The sequence below is a fragment of the Vigna angularis genome, chromosome 9, assembly GCF_016808095.1.
Source record: "Vigna angularis cultivar LongXiaoDou No.4 chromosome 9, ASM1680809v1, whole genome shotgun sequence".
Taxonomy (NCBI): Eukaryota; Viridiplantae; Streptophyta; class Magnoliopsida; order Fabales; family Fabaceae; genus Vigna; species Vigna angularis.
The window spans coordinates 23677234-23699289 of NC_068978.1; the positions used below are offsets into that span (position 1 = coordinate 23677234).

Here is a 22056-nt window from a genome sequence, read left to right on the forward strand (position 1 = left end):
TTTTTATAATTTTTTATATTAGTATTATTGTTTCAAAACTTTCTTTATATTTCAACTTATGGAATAAATAAATATTTTAGTAAAAATAATTATAAAAAAAATAATTTGTATAACTTTTCATTATATTAATATTTTTTTATTATAAAAATATTTTTATTATAAATTATTTAAATTTAAAAAAGTAGTTATTAAAAAATAATATTAAAAATTATATTGTTTTGTTATGAATAATTATTTGAATTTGAAAAGAGGATTACTAAAGAATAAAATGGAAAAACAAAATATGGACAAAAAAATATTGATTTCTCTTTATATAATAGTGTAGGTGCTAGTTTTTTTAATCTAATATATGTAAAGACTTTCTTATTATATAAAATAGCTACAAATCTTTTGTGGTAATGATAAAACTAAAATGAGAATAATCACAAATCAAGTGAGTAGTTAATGAAATAAAAAATATTTACATAAAAAAAAGGAGATTGTTGTAAATTTATTAAGCTCAACTCAGATTAACAAATAGTTTGGTTTGGAAAAAAAAAATTGTAAATGTGTTAATTCAATTTCTAGAATTTATATAGAAAATAGTAATAACATAAATAACTATTTTCATGTTTAATATGAAAGTTATGAAAACATGAAAAAATGAAATTTATATTAAAAATAAAATACAATAGTCAAATGATCAATTATTTATGTTTTATTTTGATTAACGGAACATTCATTATGATATCTACGTAAATATACTAAAAACATATCTCTATTATTATTATTATTATTATTATTATTATTATTATTATTATATATATATATATATATATATATATATATATATATATATTCTTTTTTCTATCTTCAACTTATCACTTTTTGAGGTTATTTTCTTGCAAATTTATATGTTCATACGTAACAATTGATCATCATAGTTCATAAACAACACATATACAAACAGGATTAAGTTAAAACTTTCTTATCATCCTTATATCAATTTTATACACATTATATTCATATCTCATCTATTTAATCTAATCTAATGAATATAATTCCAATTTATTCATTAAAGATTCATCAAATTAAGTGTATAACTCACGTCCTAATCAGTTATCTCTCATGTCATAAGATTTTTATATCACACATCATAAACACTTAATTCTATTTTTGGAAGACTCGTGCATTAAATTAAACTCAAAGATTTGCATCTGTCATATTATCTTCACTCAATTATCACCATAACAAAGCTACATGAATAGGAACTCAATGTATTCCTATGATAGGGTAAATCCCTATGACCTATCAAACATAGTTCTACTTTTCACCATAAACTAGGTCATAGGAACCTCCTTCAACTATCATCACCTGATATTTTCTTCTATATGAGTCCAATATTAATTGAGTCGAGATAATCTCCTTTAGAGTCCCAGTTTGAATACATAACCTAGGTATCTCAATGTAGTATTCCCTCTCTACTCACAACACATCACATGTTATATCACAACCAAAACATTATACACTCTTATTAATATACATTTCATCTAAACTCAATTACTAATATTATCATCCATTTATCATATTTAACAACATTCAACCCAAGTGTTGATCAAAATATAATAATATTATTATAAACCAAACAAGTTGTAGCATTTAGAAACATTTTAAAAACTTATTTTTTCAAAGTTCAAAAAATACTCTCGTTCAACCATTGGTTGACCCACTCGACAAATTAAGCACATGTTCAAATTTATGTATTTACAATTCTACTTATCTAGTCGATGTCATATACGTAGTGAATTTTAGTCACCTAGAAAAAGTTTTTCTTACTTAGTGATCAAGATATTTGCCAACAACTACATTAGGAGTTTTTATTAAAACAACGTTGGTCAAGAATTCACTCCCCAACAACAAAACACTTAAATTTTTAATTAAATGAATTTAACTCAACGAGATTTGGTTCATCCAACGACCCAACAAATGGGAGCTTTATTTAAAAGCTCATAGAAAGGTTTTTCTTAACTAAGGATAAACTTCCCAAAATTTCAATTAATTAAATTTTGCATAAATAATTTAAATAAATGTATAAAATATATTAAGTGACAAAAATGTTTCAAATTGAACTTTCTCTTTAATTCTTATTCCTAACAAGAAATATTTTATTTTAAAATAACGAAAACTCGAACTAATTTGATTAAATTGAATTGTTTTGACTTTTTACTATTTGTTTCAGTATAATAGTTGAGGCCGAGATGCGAATCTGATGAATGACGTCCTCTCCTTCCAACAATGTAGTTATCCTTCTATCTTCCTCCTGCACAGGACTCTTCAGGGAGAATGGAGTGAGTACCTGCAAAGGCACTCCGACACTCAAGTCAGAAAAAGGGAATGATCGAACTTTTTTAGTTCAATAATGGAAGAAATAATATTTTCTCCTTTCTCTCTCTATCATCAGAAAACGTACCTTTTTTTCCTTCTGGTTTTCATATTTAACCTAACAGTAAGATAAACCGTTTACCTAAAAATCCGGTTGGTTGGAGAACTCAACTGCTTGGAAAACACGACCGCTTGGTTGTGCTTGATATTGGGTTAGTTGGTTCTGTGATTTTCGACATCATGGCCAGAATCTAACCACTTATTCTTTAGTTTATCTAGATTAATTGATCCAGTCTGACTAAAGCTGACCGAACGTCTGTTGACTCTTACCTTTGACTGGGTTGACGTGACCCTGTGAGCTAATGTTGACCGTTTGATTTAAGCAACAGACGATCGCTAAAAGACGGTCGTTGGACGATTGATGTTAGGAGCGACAATGACGAGCATATGATATGACGATCGTTCTGTCTAGCAGGTTGATGATCGTTCGGGAATGATCATATGATAACTCGTTAATATGTGACTTGTTTATTCTTGGTGGTCGTCTGGGTTGCTAGTCGCTCGACTCAGATATCCTACCATACACTATTCAACATGCAACAAATCACCAAATATTCAAAATTCAAACAACACATAAAAAAATTTGCACAAAAATGAAATAGTGTAACCATATAACCTCCACATGTAAGACCAGGGAAATTACACAATTTTAATGGAAGCAATTTATTAATTATGGGAATGTTGTGTTTTATAATTGTTTAATTGTGATAAGCTGTAGAGTAACATTTAAATAACTACTAAATGATTATTTTATTAGTGAATTGAGTTTGGATTAGTGATATTTGTGTGTTGTTGAATGTGGCGTTTAGAATCGAGGCTCGAACCTTGCTGAAAACAAAATGTGTTTCATTTTAGTTATTGCCTTCGTTTTGTTTTATTTTTTTTACTAACCTGCTTTTGGGTCGAAACCCGCGAGGGAGAGAAGTCATTCTCTTCTTCCTTCGAGAGTCAATTCTCGTCCCTCTCCTTGTCTTTTCCTTGATTCTTCGAGACTTGAAAACCCTAGAGCTTAAGGGCATGGTGCAATGAGGGAGAGTGAGGGCCATTAATGTGTTGGAGAGAAATAGAAATGTCTTTTCCTATAAGTGAACTTAAGTATTTTTGCTTCCTTAAATCTCTTAAGGAAACTTATTTGGAATTCATGTTTGTTTGTTGCATTGCATATTTTCAAAAAAATCTTGAGAATGTCTAAAATCGCAACCTATGAAATTGGTAGTGAGAGGTCAAACTCACTTTGAAAAACTTGGTCAAAGAGCTGAACAATAGGCTATTTTGAAAGAAAAAGAAAAAATGGAAAGAGAAGAATATTTTGCTAAATTGGATAGGGAGCTTAGAGTTCTCAATGCTAAACAAGAGAAAACATGAAGAAATAAGAAAAAGTAAGAGTAGAAGTAGAAATCACACTAGAAGGAGTTCAAGAACTTCAACTCAAATTACACACACTACCTCATATCATGAGGTATATAGTATGATTCTTAACCAATACTATCAATCTCCATCAAATAGAATGAGAAGAGAGCATGAAAGAGAACACCCTTCTAGAGAGGGTAGGGTGGATCTTCCTCATTGACTATGTATGTGTATAAACTCTTATTTAATGTAAGCTTGACTAGAGTGGTTGGACATGTGACTCATTGATAGAATGAATTAGTATACAAAACAACTTTGTACGAATCTTTTTCTCTCTAGCATTCTATTCTTAACATTTTTAAGTTCTTAGTTATGTGCCTAAAATTGAATGCATCCAAACTCTATAATGGGTTAATTTAATAAATCATTCCAAGTTTTACGAATTCAAATAACAATTAGTTTTAAATAGTTCAAAATAAATTCAATCTATATAAAAGTAATCCAATTTTTGTTTTTTTAATTGTAAAAGTAATTCAGTTCAATTCAACTGAACTTTATTTTCAGTTTGAAACTACAAGAGGGTAACTACAAGAAAATGAGAAAAGACTCCTCCACACCTTTGGCCTTTGAGAAGAGATGGAAAGTAACAAAAAAGAAGTGGAAGATGAAAGGTTGAAGCAGTTGGACTCCTCCTTTGGCTTTGTTGTCCGCTGTTTTAGCAATAAAAAAGTGAGAGAAGAAAGCATCGAGAAACGAGAGAGAAGGAAGAAGTGTGGGGAAATTTTCAGTGTATGATAAGAATGAGAGAAGACAAACTATTGTCTTAAAATTTTAAGTGGCTTGGGCACTCATTTGGGTATAGGGCCAACACCGAACTTATGGGAGGGGTGTGTGTCTAATATTTTCTGTTGCTCCTGTACCTATCAATTTTCTTCCTAAACTCCATAAATTTTTCCAAAATAGAAATATGTGAGTTTATTCTGGAAAATTGGTTGAGTATCTTTCGAAAAGATGTTTCCAAAATTGATTTAGTGTGTTCCTGAAAAATGCTTCCAAAATTGATTTACTGAGTTCCGGAAACTAAAATCCGGAAGGATGAGATGCAAGAGAAATTTGATGGGGTGCAGAAAGAAACAATCATGTTTTTTTGTCTTACAGTGTAAAATGATGAGTAGTTGACTTAGGAAAATATAAATCTATGTTTGAACAAAATAATTTAGTTTAGTTGGTTACTAATCCACTTAATCCTGGTTTATGAGTAGTTGACTTAGGAAAATATAAATCTATGTTTGAACAAAATAATTTAGTTTAGTTGGTTACTAATCCACTTAATCCTGGTTTAAATCTCAACTTTCCTCGACTATTTTAAGTTTTTTGGTACTAGACTTTACTAATTAAGTTCTTTTTAGGTTTGAATTCCTAAAAGCCGTCATAAAAGGATTGGCCTAAGTTAACAGTAGAAGTTTTGCACTTGAAGGAATATATCATTAGAGTAAACTGCTTAATGATGAAATCTCTAACGAAAATTAATTAAATGGTGTTAGATTTAAAGGATCATAGTGATCAACTTTGTTGGTTCCATTGCACTTTCATAAAGGATTCAAGAGTAACAAAAAATAAAAACTTTACGGAAACAGATGGAACTATGTTAACAATCAGTGTTACAATGACAAAATGTAGGCCAAAATACAAGATTTTTAAAGGGAACTATACAGTACTTAACAGGTATGGTTCATGTCACATCTAAGAACAGCTACTCCTTTCTCACCATAAAATTCCTTGACTAAGCATACAGAAAAGAAGCAGAAGGCCTTGGATAAGCAAACTTTTTTGGAGCATCAGAACTTCCTGTGCTAGCAGATGCAGGGAGTCCATTGGGGTGGCCATGGCCAGAGGCAGAGCCACTTAGTCGACGCTTTTTATTATGATCACCATTTTTCACTTGATCATTTGACTCACGTATTTGCTCTAATACTCTCACCACCTCATCCATGTTTGGCCTGTATTTGGGCTCTACAGAAAGACACTGAAAAGAAAGAGTGGCTGCTCTTTGAGCTTGGTTAAGGGAATACTGACCTTCTAGACGACTATCCATTACACGAAAAACCCTTCTTTTGTTAGCAAGGTAAGGTTTTGCCCATTCAACTAAGCACTGTTCCCCAGATGGCCGATTCTTGTCTATGGCTCGTCTTCCTGATAACATTTCCAAAAGTACTACTCCAAAACTATACACATCACTCTTGGCAGTGAGGTGACCTAGTAAACATGGAAAAAATAAAATAAAATAGTTACATATAAAGGTTCCGATAAATATCTAATCATATTTTATTATTTTAAAAATAAGCATACAACATATACATGTGGTTCCAATAATCCATGCATAGTAGTGTATAGGATATTATATTACATCCCAAGAAAATGGTGCCGGTCTGTAACCATTGCTATGTAAGCAATAATGTGTGGAGCCACTAATGAGAATAGTCTAAACAGAGAAAATGACCTGACTTTGATCTATATGGTCCATCAACAAAGTATACTATTATAGGGAAAATTGTGGCATGGAAAGGTAAAAAAGCTAGTACGGAAACATGGTTCTTGTACCTGTTGCTAGATACTCTGGTGCTGCATATCCATGTGTTCCCATGACCCTTGTAGAAACATGGCTCTTATCACCAGTGGGTCCATCTCTGGCCAGCCCAAAATCAGAAAGTCTGGCATTATAGTTCTGCAAAACATTCGTCAATTAACTAGCTTAGTTATGGAATCATAAAATCCATCATATTAAACCATACAAAACATGACCAATTTTTCAGTACATACCGTATCAAGCAGGATATTAGAAGTCTTAAAGTCTCTGTATATGACTTTAGTTTCTGAGTTATGGAGAAAAGCAAGACCCCTAGCAGCCCCAAGGGATATTTTCAATCTTAATGTCCAAGAAAGCTGCTGAAAATGAGACCCCCCTGCATTAATGATGATATCTTCAACGTTAGTACTGAAACATTGGGAGATTAAGCAAAAATTACAATCTCTTTTGAAAGAGGAATAGCACAGCCAGTACAAAGCCTATATGGAAAGAAATATGGCAATATAGCAAACAACTCCTAAGATTGATTCGAAATTACACAATTAATTGATTCAACAATATGCTGAGATATTCTAGGATACCCTAAATGTATTCGTATAAACTACATGGTACTGACTCCTGAATAGATGATTCTCCACACTGCCCTTTGGCATATATTCATAAACTAGAAGCCTGTGCTGATCCTCTAAGCAGTAGCCTATCAACTTGACAAGATTAGGATGCTGCAGTTGCCCGAGATAGTTGATTTCAGCCTGCAAGTTACAGTGTAAAAACAAGAAGAAAGTTATCAAAAAAGTGTTTAGTAAAGTAATGACAATAAAATCAAAAAGAAGAAGCCGTTTAAGTTAAACAGAAATCCGTGAAACAGGACCAGAAAAGCTTGGAGCTGCCTAGAATCTTGTTAATGTAAAACCACTTAAAGCCAGAATCTTCATCAAATGAGGAAACAGAAATGTGTTTAGAAAATAATTGATACTTACCAGCCATTCCTTGTGACCCTGGAACCCCTCTTGGTTAAGTTTCTTCACAGCAACAACCATGCCTATACCAGGCTTGGTAACAGAAAGCGAATGTTCATCAATCCAACCCTTAAAAACTGAACCAAATCCACCTTCCCCTAAGACATTGTCTGGGCTGAAATGTTTTGTTGCTATTCTTAGGTCATTGTAGCTGTAGCTTTTCAAATTTGAAGATTGTAAGATCTCACCCTCACTCCGAGGGGTCATGGGTATGGAGGCTGATGAGTTCCTGCTACTTGAATGGATGTCATAGCCCTCTCTGCTCACACTTCTAGAAGTGAACCCTGTCAACGTACCAAAACAAATGATCAAAAATTCAGTAACCACAGTACCTTGTAACAAACAAAATAAACAAGGTTATCATCACTCTTTACAACCAAATTTACATGGATTCCAGCTACGGCCACAGATTATCCCTATGTTGCTGACTAAATTTTCTCTCAACCTCAAATCAGTTTTTTCCAACAGGATTCACCACAGTGATCACCACACGGGGTAAAAACATCGAAAATTTAGATAAGGCACAAATCTAGAATTTAGGCATTCAGTGAGATTCCTCAACTATGAAGAAACAAGGATCACCCCATAAGATAAGACATAGCAGTCTTATATTGCACGGATCTGAAGTATAGCATGCATGTCTATGGCAGTCCAAATCTTCATCAACTTGACAACTTCAAGATTAAGAGAATCAAACCCCAACTCCAAAAACTAAATCTTGACTAGTAATTTAGCGTATTCAGATATCAAGAGGAAACAAAATGATGTAACATGCAATTCAATAAGCAGCTTACCTGCACTGGAAGGGCTCACAGCCTTCGTCCCACTGCTCCAACAAGCACCCATCAACTAAAATCACCCCAATACTAAAAGGCTTCTGTTATATCTTTCAAACACAACCAGACAAGCATGCAAACAAACAACTCCAAAATCTAGGAGTGTACAAAAGTTGCAACCCCAAATGAAAAAGCAAAAGGAAATACCCAAAACAGGAGAAAGATAAGACACTAGGCCTTTTGGGTGATGCTAGTGATTGCTCACTGAGTAGCTGAGATTTCATAAACTTTTCAAGATGAAATGATTTTGGTTAAGAATAGAAGAATGATAAAGCAAAAAGTACAAGGATAAAAAGTTAGACTTTGTAAATGGAGCCACTTGACTATTCAGAGAATTAGTTGGTTGACTTTACTTTTTCCATCAACTTTGTCTATACTAACTACCAAACGCATACGAACATGAGAATTTATTAGCTAATTTATTCCTCTCACGTTTTAAAAAGAAGGGGTAGGTGAAAAATAAATGCGGATATCAAAACCTATCTACTGGTTTTATTGATCGGTGACAGCTTTGTTTGATCTTATTATTAAAGCCAATCCAGTGATAATCCACTTCATTATTTTTGATTGATGCCGTGTTATGGTCTATGGTCATGATCTTTCAAGTTACCAAGCTGTCATGCATGATAATCTGTCCATTCATTTGATAGGGCCATGAGCTTAAGCATCTGGCATCACTAATAATACAACTTTAAGTCATCTACGATTAGTTTTTTCTGAATTAAAATGGTAGAACAAATGGGTGTTCATTATCTGATTCAATCTATTCACATGTTACAACGATAAGTTAACTTGGTTTCGCTAGGGACAGAGATTATATCCGATGAATGTTAAGAACACGTTCCAATCATGTTTTTCCTAACTCAGGTTCAAAATAACTATAGTGGAACAAATGCTATAATATATATAGAACTATTATCTCACTAGTGCAGCGAGGGGCTTTTACCGCGGTTGATTTTCACTATACGTCGCGGTTCTCGAACCGCGGCATATTCAGCCGCGGTAGTAAGTCAGACACTATATGTCGCGGTTCTAACCGCGGTATATAGGCTGCGGAATATGCCGCGGTTGTCTAGGGAACCGCTGCCTAAATTCATTTTTTTTAAAAAAAAAAATTAAAAAAAAAATTAAAAAATGCACTATATGCCGCGGTTCAACCGCGGCATATAGGCCGACGAGTATGCCGCGGTTAGTGTCAAAACCGCGGCCATATGTCTCGTTTTTAAAAAAAAAAAGAAGCACTATATGCCGCGGTTGTGGTTAGAACCGCGGCATATTCCCCTGCAATTTTTTAAAATTGCAGGTCTGTTTTTGTGATATCCACTACCACAAAAACAGACCTGCATATAAAAACATTTACAGAAATTCAATTTCAACATAACAAACACATGTTCAAATGTATTTCAACATCAAATAAAGTAGAGAGTCTAAGAAAATTCTATCTAATCAAATGCATTGTTTAAATCTAAATCTAAGAGCTATTGTATAATCTAACTATATACTTCGCAGCAGCGTTCCTAATGAATAGTAGTGACTTCTCAGGAACTGGTGTAGTAGTCTTGAATCTCTGCAAAAGACAATTCATTTTAATTAGTGTATATGGATTCAACATTTGTTAAAAAATCAAAATTTGTTAAAGTTAAATATTACCGTTTCCCAGCTTGTTGTGATGTGAGAACGAACAATATGGGTCATCCAATACATTACATAGTATCCACACTCATATGACCCATTTTGTCTGTTACACTACAATATATCATCACAGTTGATAATAGTTAGTGAATAACATTTGTTATAAAACAATTATAACAAAGTATGACTTTAGCATATGTCAAACCTTGAGAGAAATCCAAGCAATCTTTCTACTCTTAACAATTGATCTCCCGTCCATCATCATACTTGCTGGAATAGAACTGTATATAAAAAAATGTTTTAGCATTCAGTTATATAACAAAGAAAGTCCAAACATTGAGGTTCTTACCAATCAATTGCTTGTCTGAGTTGTGTGGGAGGAGGCCTGTGCAATGAGCAGAACCACAAAGCATAGTTGTCTTGCACAGACATAACAAGAAGTTGCCAATGGCGCCTGAAATTCATAATAACGTAACTATTAAATATTAAAATCACATATGGAACATTATTATGTTAACAAAGTTCACTTACCCGGATATATAAGGCAAAAAGTATATTTTCTTGCCCCTTCGAAAACTGCTTATCATTCTCATGTTGATATGATCAAAATCATTTGATTCATGAATGTCTTGGGGATCAATGAATCCATAATCATCAGAACGCCCCAACTTATTAGTGACCCCAGACATATACCTGAAATCAAAAATTAACTTTGATATAAGGATACTTGATATATAAATCAATTTTATATATAAATAATTGGTCATAGACTTACATCGTCCATAGTTGAATAATTGAAATATTCAACTCTTGTGTTCCCGACGCAAGCTCACGGACATCTTGGCTATTAAGGTATATTGGGACCTCAGAGCCATGCCCAAATACATTAGCATCATACTGAACCTCCAAAGGCTTATCATCAAGGATGTCAGCAAGTAGATGCAATGAAGAAAGAGGGTCATCCTCAGATAGAGGAATCTTCTGTTGTTCCTGCGTCTGTTGTTACATGAAAAGATAAGATAAGTTTTGACATCAAAAACCTTTAAAATTGAGAAGTGTAAAGAAGAATTTCATACCGAGGGGTCAGAAACTGGTTTAACCAAAAATTTAGGCCAAGTGATAAACGACTTATATGCTTGTTCCACAGTGAAAATCTCTTCCGTGGACAGTGGAACCGAGGCATCTGGCATGATCATTTCATCCACTGAGACCTTCACCTCATCCTCTAATAGTTGCATACCATGACATACAGTCGCTGACCTAAACTCTGTTCCACGAGCTACCAGCACCATCTCATCTTCTTCTAAAATGTATAGCAGACATGGACTACCATCGTCCATGTCATCCTCTGGGATGGCTGATGCGGAACAACTTCCTTTGCCGCTTCTCCCTGTCAGAGTAAATGTTAGATTATACAAGAGATAGAAATAATTGCACATAAATGTTTATTAAGTTTACCTGTGGGAGGGGGAGGGACCACATGTTCCTCTATAGGAGACTGCATCGGGCGCATGCTCTGAAACTGCTCCTGGTAGAGCATCTGGAATTCAGCCCTCACCTCGGCCCTGATTGCATAAGGTCTTGTCGGACCTTTTTTGTGATCTCTTCTGTCATCCTTTGTGTATCGCTGTACGAATATGAAGGCTGACGAGAAGAGCTCCCAAAATAATCCGTAATGCCCACTCCAGGACCTGCAGCACGTACACGTCCAGGGTGCTCAGGTCGTCCAATTGCAGCAGCAAGAATATCCTGGCGACCCTCTGGAGTGAATTGGCCTTGGGAGCTCTGCTCAACCAAGGCGTCCTGTAACATTACAAAACACCATTATTCTTTAAATAGTTTAATGTAGTATGTATAATGACAATATTCATTATTTTAGGAACAGTGATAACTTACAATTTTTTCAGAAATCTCTCGTGCAGTGTCGGAAGAGTAGGTGCCCGATGGTCGCATACGGGCCAACTTCCATTTCTCATGTCTAGACGGTGGAGAAGGAGGCTGAGGAGGGCTACCACTCTGAGATGGTGGTATAGCATCTGCCTTTTGCTTGAGGATTTTCTCCTCAAGCTTCCTATACCCACCACGAGATAATAGGTGGGGGTTTTTGTTCTTAGCACTTGTTCCTTGTGCTTTGCTTCTAATTGTCTGTCACATACACATTAATTAATGAGTTCATATGATATATATTTGTTAATGAGGAATTGAATAATATGAACTACACTAACCTGCCATTCCTCTGACATCCGACTCTCTTTAAAAACCCGCCAAGTCTCCTCATCAATGGACTTATATGCATTACATGGAGTTTTATGTTTAAGGTGTCCAAAGATGTACCTTGATGTCAACTTGCTTTTAAAGTTTCTGAAATTTTCTGCAACAGTTGACAAACACTTATTTCTAAGTGTTGGGACATTTGGAATGTCAAATGTCATCTGAAAAAAACATAATAAAGTTGTATTAGTACAAAATTATCAATATAAACAAATTATAATTCAAATGCTATTAACTAACTTACCAATATATCTTGCCAAATAATGTTCCGATCACCCTCGGACACATGATCAAAAGATGGAATGAGAATGCTAATCTTATTACGTGCCACTACTCCAAGGTATGATCGGAAGTCATCTGCATGGGGGCCAGTTGCCACACCCGTGGTGACATTCACATTCACCGGAGTTCTTTCACCACTATTTTTCCTGATTAATAGTTGTTTCATCCTAGTGGGTCCTCTAGTGGATCTGGGTGGGGGAGCCTCATCCCCTGAAGAATGTGGATGATCAGCCATATATCTGTCAAAATAAATAACAACATTAAATTTTCTTTCAAGACTTATGTAATATCATATAAATTAACAAAACATGTAATAGTACAGAAATTGAAAATTCATACATAAATATATGGATTCATCATATGTATATTCCCTCATCATGATCTGACCGAATTGCATGTACATCATCGTCAACTACAGATTGGTCATCCAACTTTGTTGTAGTTTGAAATGAATGGTTGTCAGCAATATCAATATTAATTAGATTGTCTTCGTTAACTTCAATTTGTTTTTTGCCTTGAAGAGCAACATACCAATGGTCAGACGAAGGATCTTTGACATAAAAAACTTGAGATGGTTGATGTACCATGATAAACGGTTCGTCTCGATAACCCACCTTGCGAAAATCAACCAGTGTCATACCCGAGTCATCTATTTTCACACCACTCTTATTGTCAAACCACTTACACTTGAACAATGGAATGGAAAACTTGGTGTAATCAACCTCCCATATCTCTTCTATTATACCATAATATCTCATTGATCCAAGTACAGGAGATTGATCTTTTGATGTGGAAAATTGAAGTGACTCAACTTCTAAACTGACTCCACTATTTTGTACTGTGCTTTTATCATCCAAAGTCTTCGTATAGAATGTGCAATTATTGACTTCATAACCTGTACAACACACGACATCAAACTTCAAACCATTTGCAAGCCACAATAAAGTTTCAGAAGAATGTGGCTCTTTGTCAATTTCAGATTTGAACCAAGACATAAATGTTTTGTTATGCTCCATCAATTGCCATTTCAACCCCGTCAACCCACAAAACCTTCAAGTCTTCAACTAGTGGGCTTAGATAAACATCTATGTCATTTCCAGGCTGCTTTGGACCAGATATCATCATAGACAACATCATGTACTTCCTCTTCATGCACAATGCAGGAGATAAGTTGTAAATTATCAATATAACTGGCCAACAACTGTGATTGGTACTCAGATTACCAAATGGGTTCATTCCATCAGTGGCTAAAGCAAGCCTAAGATTTCTACACTCTTTACCAAATTCGGGGAATTGTCGATCAATATTTTTCCATTGCTTTGAATCAGCTGGATGACGAAGCAGCCCGTCAATTTTTCTCTCATCTGCATGCCATCTAAGATTTTTAGCATCTTTGGGATTCGCAAACAAACGCTTAAGTCTGGGCACTATTGGAAGGTACCAAACTACTTTCAAAGCAGATCCATTTTTTTCTATCTGACCATTATCTTCACTATTGTTTTTTGACTTGTATCGTGATAAGCCACATTTTGGATACTCTGTCAAAAATTCAAACTCTTTCCTATACAAAATGCAGTCATTGGGACAAGCATGTATCCTTTTATACTCCATACCCATTGGACAAAGAATTTTCTTCGCATCATAATTACGAGTGGGCAGTGTATTTCCATCTGGCAACATTTCATTCAACAACGTCAACAGTTCTGTAAAACTCTTATCAGTCCATCCATTGCTCGCCTTCAAATTCATGAGCCTTAACACCGCTGACAAACATGTGAACTTAGTTGAACCGACATACAAAGGTGTTTCTGCATCAGTCGACATCGTCTCATACACATGAGCTTTGGCAAAATTTTCTGCTCCAACATCGCGGATCATGTCCTCCAATTTGTCTTCATCCGATCGATCTTCTTCCATGGTGGAATCAGTAACATTTACACTTTGAGAGTTAGTGGGAAAATCCATTTCTTCGCCGTGCCAGATCCATGTTGTATAGCATCTTAGAAAACCATCACATATAAGATGTTCTCTAATTTGAGTTGCGTTCAACTTTCTCCCATTCAAACAGTTCACACAAGGACATCTAAACTTCACTTCATCATCAGTTCTCCCCTCATTACGTTGCGCAAATTGTATAAATTCCTCTACACCTCTCTCGTACTCAGCACTAATACGTGGTAAATTAATCCAATTTCGATCCATATTCCTAAATATTACATAAATAATATTTTAAGGTTTATAAATAATACAAGAACTACAACACACATTACCAAAACTATAGCAAAAACCATATCATACATTACCAAAACTATAACAATTTCATGCACTATCAAAATTAAAGCAAAAATTATACCAAAACTATAGAAACTTCATACATTACCAAAACTATAGCATTATGCAAAAATTAATGAAGCAATCACGTTAAAAATGCAAATGGACATAAATACCTGGAAGAGGAACGGCGGCGGAGAGGGTGAAAAACGCCAGGAAATCACGATTTTGAACGGCTAAAACTCGTTTTTATCGTCAAAAACGAATAATGACCGAACAATTTTGAGTTTAAACGGTTAAAAACGCAAAATCTGAGATGAAGTGTGGTTCGGAGGAAGAAGAAACGCGAAAACAGAGAGAACGCGCGAGGAAGACGATGCACTGTTCCAAGTTTTGTTTTTTAACTCTGAACGGGGGAATCTACCGCGGTTCACTACTTAACCGCGGTATAAAAGGGTTATATGCCGCGGTTTAACCCCCAACCGCGGCATATACTAATTTAAAAAATTATCAGAAATGACATTTTTGAAATTATATTCAAACTATATGCCGCGGTTCAGCGGGCAACCGCGACATATACCTCGAAATATTTCAAATGAACATTAAATTAATTTCATATAGGAGAATATGCCGCGGTTCCCCAGAGAACCGCGGCATATACCCCTGAAACGTGTTCAACACAACTGTCTCCCCAACTGTCTTTCAGAGAATTTCAGAAGTTACAGGGGGTATATGCCGCGGTTCTCTGGGGAACCGCGGCATATACCCCCTGTAACTTCTGAAATTCTCTGACTGGCAGAGAAGTTGAGACGTTACAGGGGTATATGCCGCGGTTCCCCAGAGAACCGCGACATATACCCCCTGCAACTTTTCAAATTCTCTGACCCAGTCAGCACCTGCAATAAATTGGCAGGGTATATGCCGCGGTTGTGCAGAGAACCGCGGCATATACTCTGTTATTTAATTTTTTATTCATACGTGGCGTCAAAGGCTATGGTTGACTGGGGTATATGCCGCGGTTCCCAGTAGAACCGCGGCATATATGTTCGTTTTATTTACAAAACTGCCACCGCGCACCATTATGCTGCGGTTTTCGTTGAACCGTAGCATAATGTGCGCTGTAAAAACCCGATTTTTTACTAGTGTCTATAATTATGAACAAGTTAATAAAATTATTTTTTAATTTTGTTATATATAATTTTCTTTTCATTTTGTAGCTCTTCTTTATAAATAGTTATTTTAGTTTAAAAAATGGTCAAAATAAATAAAAGTAATCAAGTTTAAAAAACGATCATTTCAGTAATAAATTAGGCAAGAATTCCCTTTATCGTATATATATTGCTCTTGCGTATATTGAAATATATTATCAAATATATCTTAATTATAATGATAAATTTAATTTTACGATTTAAATACATATAAGTATAATATTAGTATTAATATATGTTCTAGGGTAGGATAACAATTTTAGGTCAATTTTTACATTCAAAATGTTTTTCAGTTTTGGATTTTAATCTTTCATCCGCTTTTAATTTTCCTCCGAAAGACATATTAATTCATGGAAAATATGATAAATATAAATTACTTTTCACTTTAATTCCTAAAAATTTGATTTTTTTAGTGAAACAATTAATAAAGAGCAAGATTGACATTAAACTCTACTTTTTATCCCAATAAATTATATCAATAGAGCAAGAGTGACTTTAATTTACTTTTTATCCCAATAAATTATATCAATGTTTTAATTTAATTTCATTAAAGTTAATGAATTGTATATAAATTAGTATTGACTTTGAGTTTTAAATGATTTGAGAGTTTTTCACATAGATTATCTTAATCAATAGGTCTAGAAGTATAGAAATATAATGATATATTCAACTTGCTAACATTTTTAATAGATCTTGATAACAAGTTAAATTTCTCATCATTATTCATTCAAATTTCAATTAATTTGGAGAGGATTTGATTTTTAGACGTAATAAAATGGTAGGAGTTCATACAGAACTTTTAAATACTAAGGTCAATATTAACGTGATGTTTAAATTGATTTTCATTATTTATTGCAAATAAAGTTAATTTTAAAAATAAAAAAGAAAATTAATTGAAATGTGTTAGTGTTCATTTGGAAGCGCGTCAAACCATGTCAAACGAGAAATTGAAACCTACCAAAAAGACAAGAAGAAAAAACAAGAAAGAGTCATAAAATTTTCAATTACTTTCATGCATGAAGAATGCTTGCTTTACTTTTCACATGACGTCATTATTTATTCTTAAACCTCATGCTTTCTTCCTTTATCCTTTTCAGAGGTATAAAAGGCAAAAATGATTTCAGACTATTTCTTCATCGTTTTTCCTTTTGTTATCAGCACTCTATTTCTGTTTTTTTTTTTATCTTATATCTTTTTTATCTCTCATTTTTTTCATTTAAAATTGGTCAAAATAAAAATATTACATTCTCATGAAAATCCTATTAATATTTAATAATAATGTTCATATTATATAATTTAGAATAATTTCCAAATTCTACAATTTAAAAGCTTTTTTTTATAAAAAATTATTTTTAAGTACTGCAACATTCTCATATTATACAATCCACTTTTTATTAAAGTAACTTCTAAATTATATAATCTTAAAAAAGAATTAATGTAAAAATGACTTATAGATTATATAATCCAAAAATCAAAATACCTTTTAAATTATACAATTCATAAATTACGTTTATAAAGAAATGACTTCTGAATTGTATAATATAAATAATACTTTTGACTTTCAAATTGTTTAGTATAAAAAGCTTTTAAATTGAAAATCCAAAAGGAAAACTTTAAATGAATAAAAGTAAAGTGAGAACTTTTCTGGACAGAAGAAATATGGAAATACAGAAGTTGTGCATCTTTCCTTCAATATATAGGTGACACTTATCTTCATCTCCACTTCAGGGAGGAAAATAAATGGATAAACATAAAAAAGAAATAAATTTTAAAAAATACAAGTGAACAATTAGTTATGATTATTATTTAAAAAAAAAAAAGAGAAATAGATGTAATGACGGTCCAAGTCCCTGTTGCTAATTCTTCTTGTTATTCCCGAAGCATGCTTTTTCTGACTGCCGATGCATCATCGCTGGTCAAAGGTCCACTGCAATAGTCAAGCTATTCAGTAAAGGATTGAGTCAGCCAATTTTCAAATAAATTCATTTGATATCATTAGGTTTTTTTGTTTGGATGAACTACACTAATGGAATGGGATGGGCATTCATTTTTTTACTATAATAAAATATATTAAATTATGAGATTACTTTTTATAGTAATTATTAAAATAAAAATATTATTAAAATTATATTACAAATTTAAAATATTATATGTAACATCCCAATTTAGTAATATAAAACTACTAAAATGAATATTATATAGATAATTGTATAACAAAAACTACAGTTTTGTGAAGAATAAAATTCTTTCCATTCGCTCAACGAGTTTGCATAATTCTGCAGCATGAAAACTGTAGAATTATCATCCCACACTGCCTTAGACCAATTTGATATAATTTTTCCAACTTTTAACCTTCCTAGATTGTGTTATATACCTAATTATACTTAACCAATGTTGTCTAAACGCTTCTAACCTCCATCTAAATAATTAGACTCAAGATCTCACTCAAAAACTCACAAAAACTCAACTTATAGACCCAAATTGAATCCTACCTTTTGTGGCAAAATTCCAAGCAACTTAGGGACTCTAACAAGTCCCAAATGACTTACCAAGACTCTCCAAATTGACCATACGCACACAGAACCACAAACTCAAGTTTTCACTAGTTCACTTCCTCCAAAATGAGTTCTAAACCGGGTAGAGCTCTACCTCATTACCACTACACTCTCCTAACTTCAATATCTAACATCATCAAGTGTTAAACAAACCCAAACCAGTTCATAAAGCACCTCAACTACACCAAATCAGTCCAATAAGCCTTTCTCACTATTTCACTACCTTAAACCTCCATTTTATACCACACAACTAATACCAAAGATTACTCTTTTCCTATAACAGTCCAATTTGTACAATTCAACTCATCAACATCAATTACAACATCACCAAGATACCTACTATAGATTTCACACATGAAGAACAATCCATCCACGTACAAAGCATGTAATTCCACCAAATACTACTAACACAAAATCATGTGATCCAATATAATAATTTAATTATAATAACCATCTATCTCACACCACATATTTCTATTAAAAGTAATTAACTAGCTTCCCTTACCTCTAACAATACCGCACCACTCTATAAAATACTCCAACCGAGACTTACACTACAATGAAAATCTACAAAAACCTACAACTCACTGATTGGTGATGGTAAACCAACCTCAAGACCTAATTGAAGTCAAGAATTGAAGGGAAAGGCTACTTGATACATGCAAACAGAAACCATTGCATGATCAAGATTTTCGGCTGGCTATTCCCGACGGCCCTTATTTTCCGACGGTCTGTAAAGTAGTACATAATTGGAGGATTTAGGCCTTCGGTAATTGACATGAGACATTATCGAATGACCTTCGGTAAGTGGTTGGTGTATAAGAAAATCCCCCTCCCCCTCATTTCGCGAAAGCTCTTATTCCCCCCAATATTCAAAATCTCCCAACTCTTTCTTCCCCTAACTCCTTCGCCTAACTCCCTCTGCCGCTTGTGCACAGTGTTCCCTCCACCGTCATTGTGCTCCAGCCTTGTCGTTCAATCAAGGAAGTCGTCTTCATCATTCGGCCGGCCATTCCAAGAACGTCCTTAGAGTCATCTTCTCGAAGGGTCTTGGTCGTTGGCTACCGGTGTTCGCCTGCGTTAGCTACTGGAGTTCGCCGCTCACATTATCACTAGGGTGAAAATCAGGTATTCCCTCTCACATTTTCATTTCGCACTGAAACACATTTCCCCTCCCTTCTCTGATTTCCCCAATCTGAGAACCGTCACCGTTATTTTGTCCAAGGGCCGTAGGCGCGGGGTGTTAGAGTTCGCCTCCCTTCATTGTGCTTCAACTACGACGTGAGCTCGTGAATCGCCATTGCAGTTCAATCGTGCCTCCGCAAACCTGTATTGGCTTGAACTTCACTTCCAGTTTGAGGACTCCTATTGGGGACACTTCACTCGCGAGGTAACATCCCTTCGTTCCCCACTTGAAACCCCACAGATGATATACATGTGTTGGAAATATGGTGTGGTGTGTGATTTTGTGTTGTTCTGATTATTGAATTGATCAATTTGTAATTGTATAATGAGAAACATGAGATTTTGTTCCATTTTTCTTCTTTCATTTGATTTGCCTGATCTTGTTTCTAGTTTCTAGTTGTAAATAGGAATCTAGGTTAGTTATTGTGTTCTCATTCAAACAATCAAACATGAGACAACCATAAGCATAAAGAGTTTATTTATGAATGTACATATACCGTGAGGTGCTGCTGAACTCATAGAGCTAAGAGCAAAGGACTAAGAGCTCATATAGGCCTTCTTGAGCAAGCCATTTCTTCTCTTGGCAAATGTGACTTGCCTGTTGATTTTCTTGTCTATCCTCTTCAGTTTATCCCTCCCTCTTCCCATCTCTCTTTTCTCTATGTACGTCTCTTAAAAACACACACTCTTTCTTGCTCTGGAAACTCCCTTTTCCTGTATTGGTTAACAGAAGAGTGTGCTTTCCTAAATTGACTCTTTGCTTAGGGTACCAAAAGGGTTAAAACAATGTGCAATAGTGGAAATAAAAGAGGAAACCTGAAAAAGGTTCTCTTATGTTTGTTTTTCATAATATGTTTGATCAGCTTACTAACTTACCACAATTCCACACCTCAACTTTTTGTGTAAATGCTACACACATTTACTACTTCATTCAACTTTGGTTATGCTTGAATAGGAAATGTATATTGAGTTACTAGGTTATCTTCACTTTCATTACATTGACACATATGCGATAAAGCTGGCAGATTAAGAACATCATTCTTCTTTTTTATTACCAAAAGGAACATTCTTCTTTATAAGCTGCAAAACATAAACAAGTTTTAGGGTTTGAGTTGATTAGTTATTATATATATAACAATTAGAGGCCATTAGGTGCATATTATTTTCCAATTAGGTGCAGATATTATACATATATATATATATATATATATATATATATATATATATATATATATATATATATATATATATATATATATATATATATATATAGTAATTAGGTACGTGAGCATTAGGTGCAGATTTTGTTCCATTTAATTTCAGTTTGCATTGCTCTCAGTTTAGTATGTTACCTTGCATTAGCATATTGCTTGTTGTATTCACTTTTGCACATGATGTTGTACCAAACCAGATTTTGCTTTTGTTTGGTTCACATAAGTAATCATATTCATCAACCTATATTTGAATAGAAATGTGAAATAGTGATCGGTTGCATGCTGTTTCTTGTTCTATATTTGAATAGAAATTTCCACAACAAAGTTCAACACAAGAGTCAAAAATTTGTTGGCAGATTTTAATAAGTTTAATAACTCAATGTTAAGGCCTAACTTTGTTCGTTGCTTGACTCCTATAACAAGCTTGATGTTCTCAACAATTCTTCCTTGCACCCTTTGTTTACTTTCTGAATAATTTCTTCCACTCTTTTTCTCAGTTCATCATTGTTGTAATCTCTTTTCACTTCTGTCATCATCCTTTTCCTGTTCCACTTTCTCTACATAATCCACTTAATCTGGTTTTTACTCATAATCATATTTGCATGATATTTCACTATTTGCCTTGCATTTTGTGGTTTTTGGGTGTGGTTTGAAACTGCATAATAGATTTGAGAAGGATATCTCTAGTATTGGTAGTTTTTTAGGTTTGAAACTGCACAAAGTTTGAGTAGTTGCAAATTATGACAAATTTTATACTAGAACACAATCTAAATGGCTTCATCATTGTTTTATTTCAGTACACATATCTTTTTTCTTTGATTTACTTAATTGTACATTCTTTGGTCTTGTAGAGACATGTAGGAAATTTGTTGGAAGGATTTTCTCAGACCCAGATTAGAACATTGACAGTCAAGGATAAACTTCTTGTTGTTGGTGGCTTCCAAAGAGAGCTTACCTATAAGGTAAGTCCACATGATTTATGCTTCTGATACTCTATTAAAAGATGAATGACTTTTTATTATTAATGATATATTTATATACTTCTTGAACATCTATCCATTCGGAGACTTTATATATTTATATACTTTGTGTCAAAACCCAATTTCGTCCGGGTAAGTAAATAAATAAATAAAAAATAAGAGAATAATAATTAATGGTGGGTAAAAAGGATAAAATAATAACTATAATATCGAACACAATATTTTTGAAATGTTCGTTTAATATG

The 22056-nt window shown here is 33.8% G+C and overlaps 2 protein-coding genes across 2 annotated transcripts; both read right to left on the reverse strand.

Moving 5' to 3' along the window:
- Positions 1-5376: 5376 nt before the first annotated feature.
- Positions 5377-8583, reverse strand: LOC108347439 (receptor-like cytoplasmic kinase 176). The gene is made up of 6 exons (XM_017586673.2): positions 8172-8583; positions 7339-7661; positions 6975-7110; positions 6592-6734; positions 6373-6496; positions 5377-6027 (listed from the first exon to the last, which is right to left on the reverse strand). The coding sequence occupies exons 1-6, from the start codon at positions 8221-8223 to the stop codon at positions 5555-5557; spliced, it is 1251 nt and encodes a 416-aa protein (XP_017442162.1). The 5' UTR covers positions 8224-8583; the 3' UTR covers positions 5377-5554.
- Positions 8584-9494: 911 nt separating this feature from the next.
- On the reverse strand, positions 9495-20265 carry LOC128193938 (uncharacterized). The gene is made up of 11 exons (XM_052868134.1): positions 20216-20265; positions 11742-11982; positions 11495-11648; positions 11304-11435; positions 10922-11235; positions 10621-10841; positions 10377-10538; positions 10195-10299; positions 10051-10126; positions 9864-9959; positions 9495-9780 (listed from the first exon to the last, which is right to left on the reverse strand). The coding sequence occupies exons 1-11, from the start codon at positions 20263-20265 to the stop codon at positions 9685-9687; spliced, it is 1647 nt and encodes a 548-aa protein (XP_052724094.1). The 3' UTR covers positions 9495-9684.
- Positions 20266-22056: the final 1791 nt, after the last annotated feature.

Excerpts from the sequence above, each read along its gene's own strand:
- LOC108347439 (XM_017586673.2), bottom strand. The coding sequence starts at position 8,223 with ATGGGTGCTTGTTGGAGCAGTGGGACGAAGGCTGTGAGCCCTTCCAGT. Across the intron at positions 7,111-7,338 it reads AGGGTCACAAGGAATGGCTG|GCTGAAATCAACTATCTCGG; the intron begins GTAAGTATCAAT and ends TGTAACTTGCAG. Across the intron at positions 6,028-6,372 it reads ACCAGAGTATCTAGCAACAG|GTCACCTCACTGCCAAGAGT; the intron begins GTACAAGAACCA and ends CATGTTTACTAG.
- LOC128193938 (XM_052868134.1), bottom strand. The coding sequence starts at position 20,265 with ATGGGAAGAGGGAGGGATAAACTGAAGAGGATAGACAAGAAAATCAAC. Across the intron at positions 10,300-10,376 it reads TTTTTGCCTTATATATCCGG|GCGCCATTGGCAACTTCTTG; the intron begins GTAAGTGAACTT and ends TATGAATTTCAG. Across the intron at positions 9,960-10,050 it reads TTGCTTGGATTTCTCTCAAG|TGTAACAGACAAAATGGGTC; the intron begins GTTTGACATATG and ends GATATATTGTAG.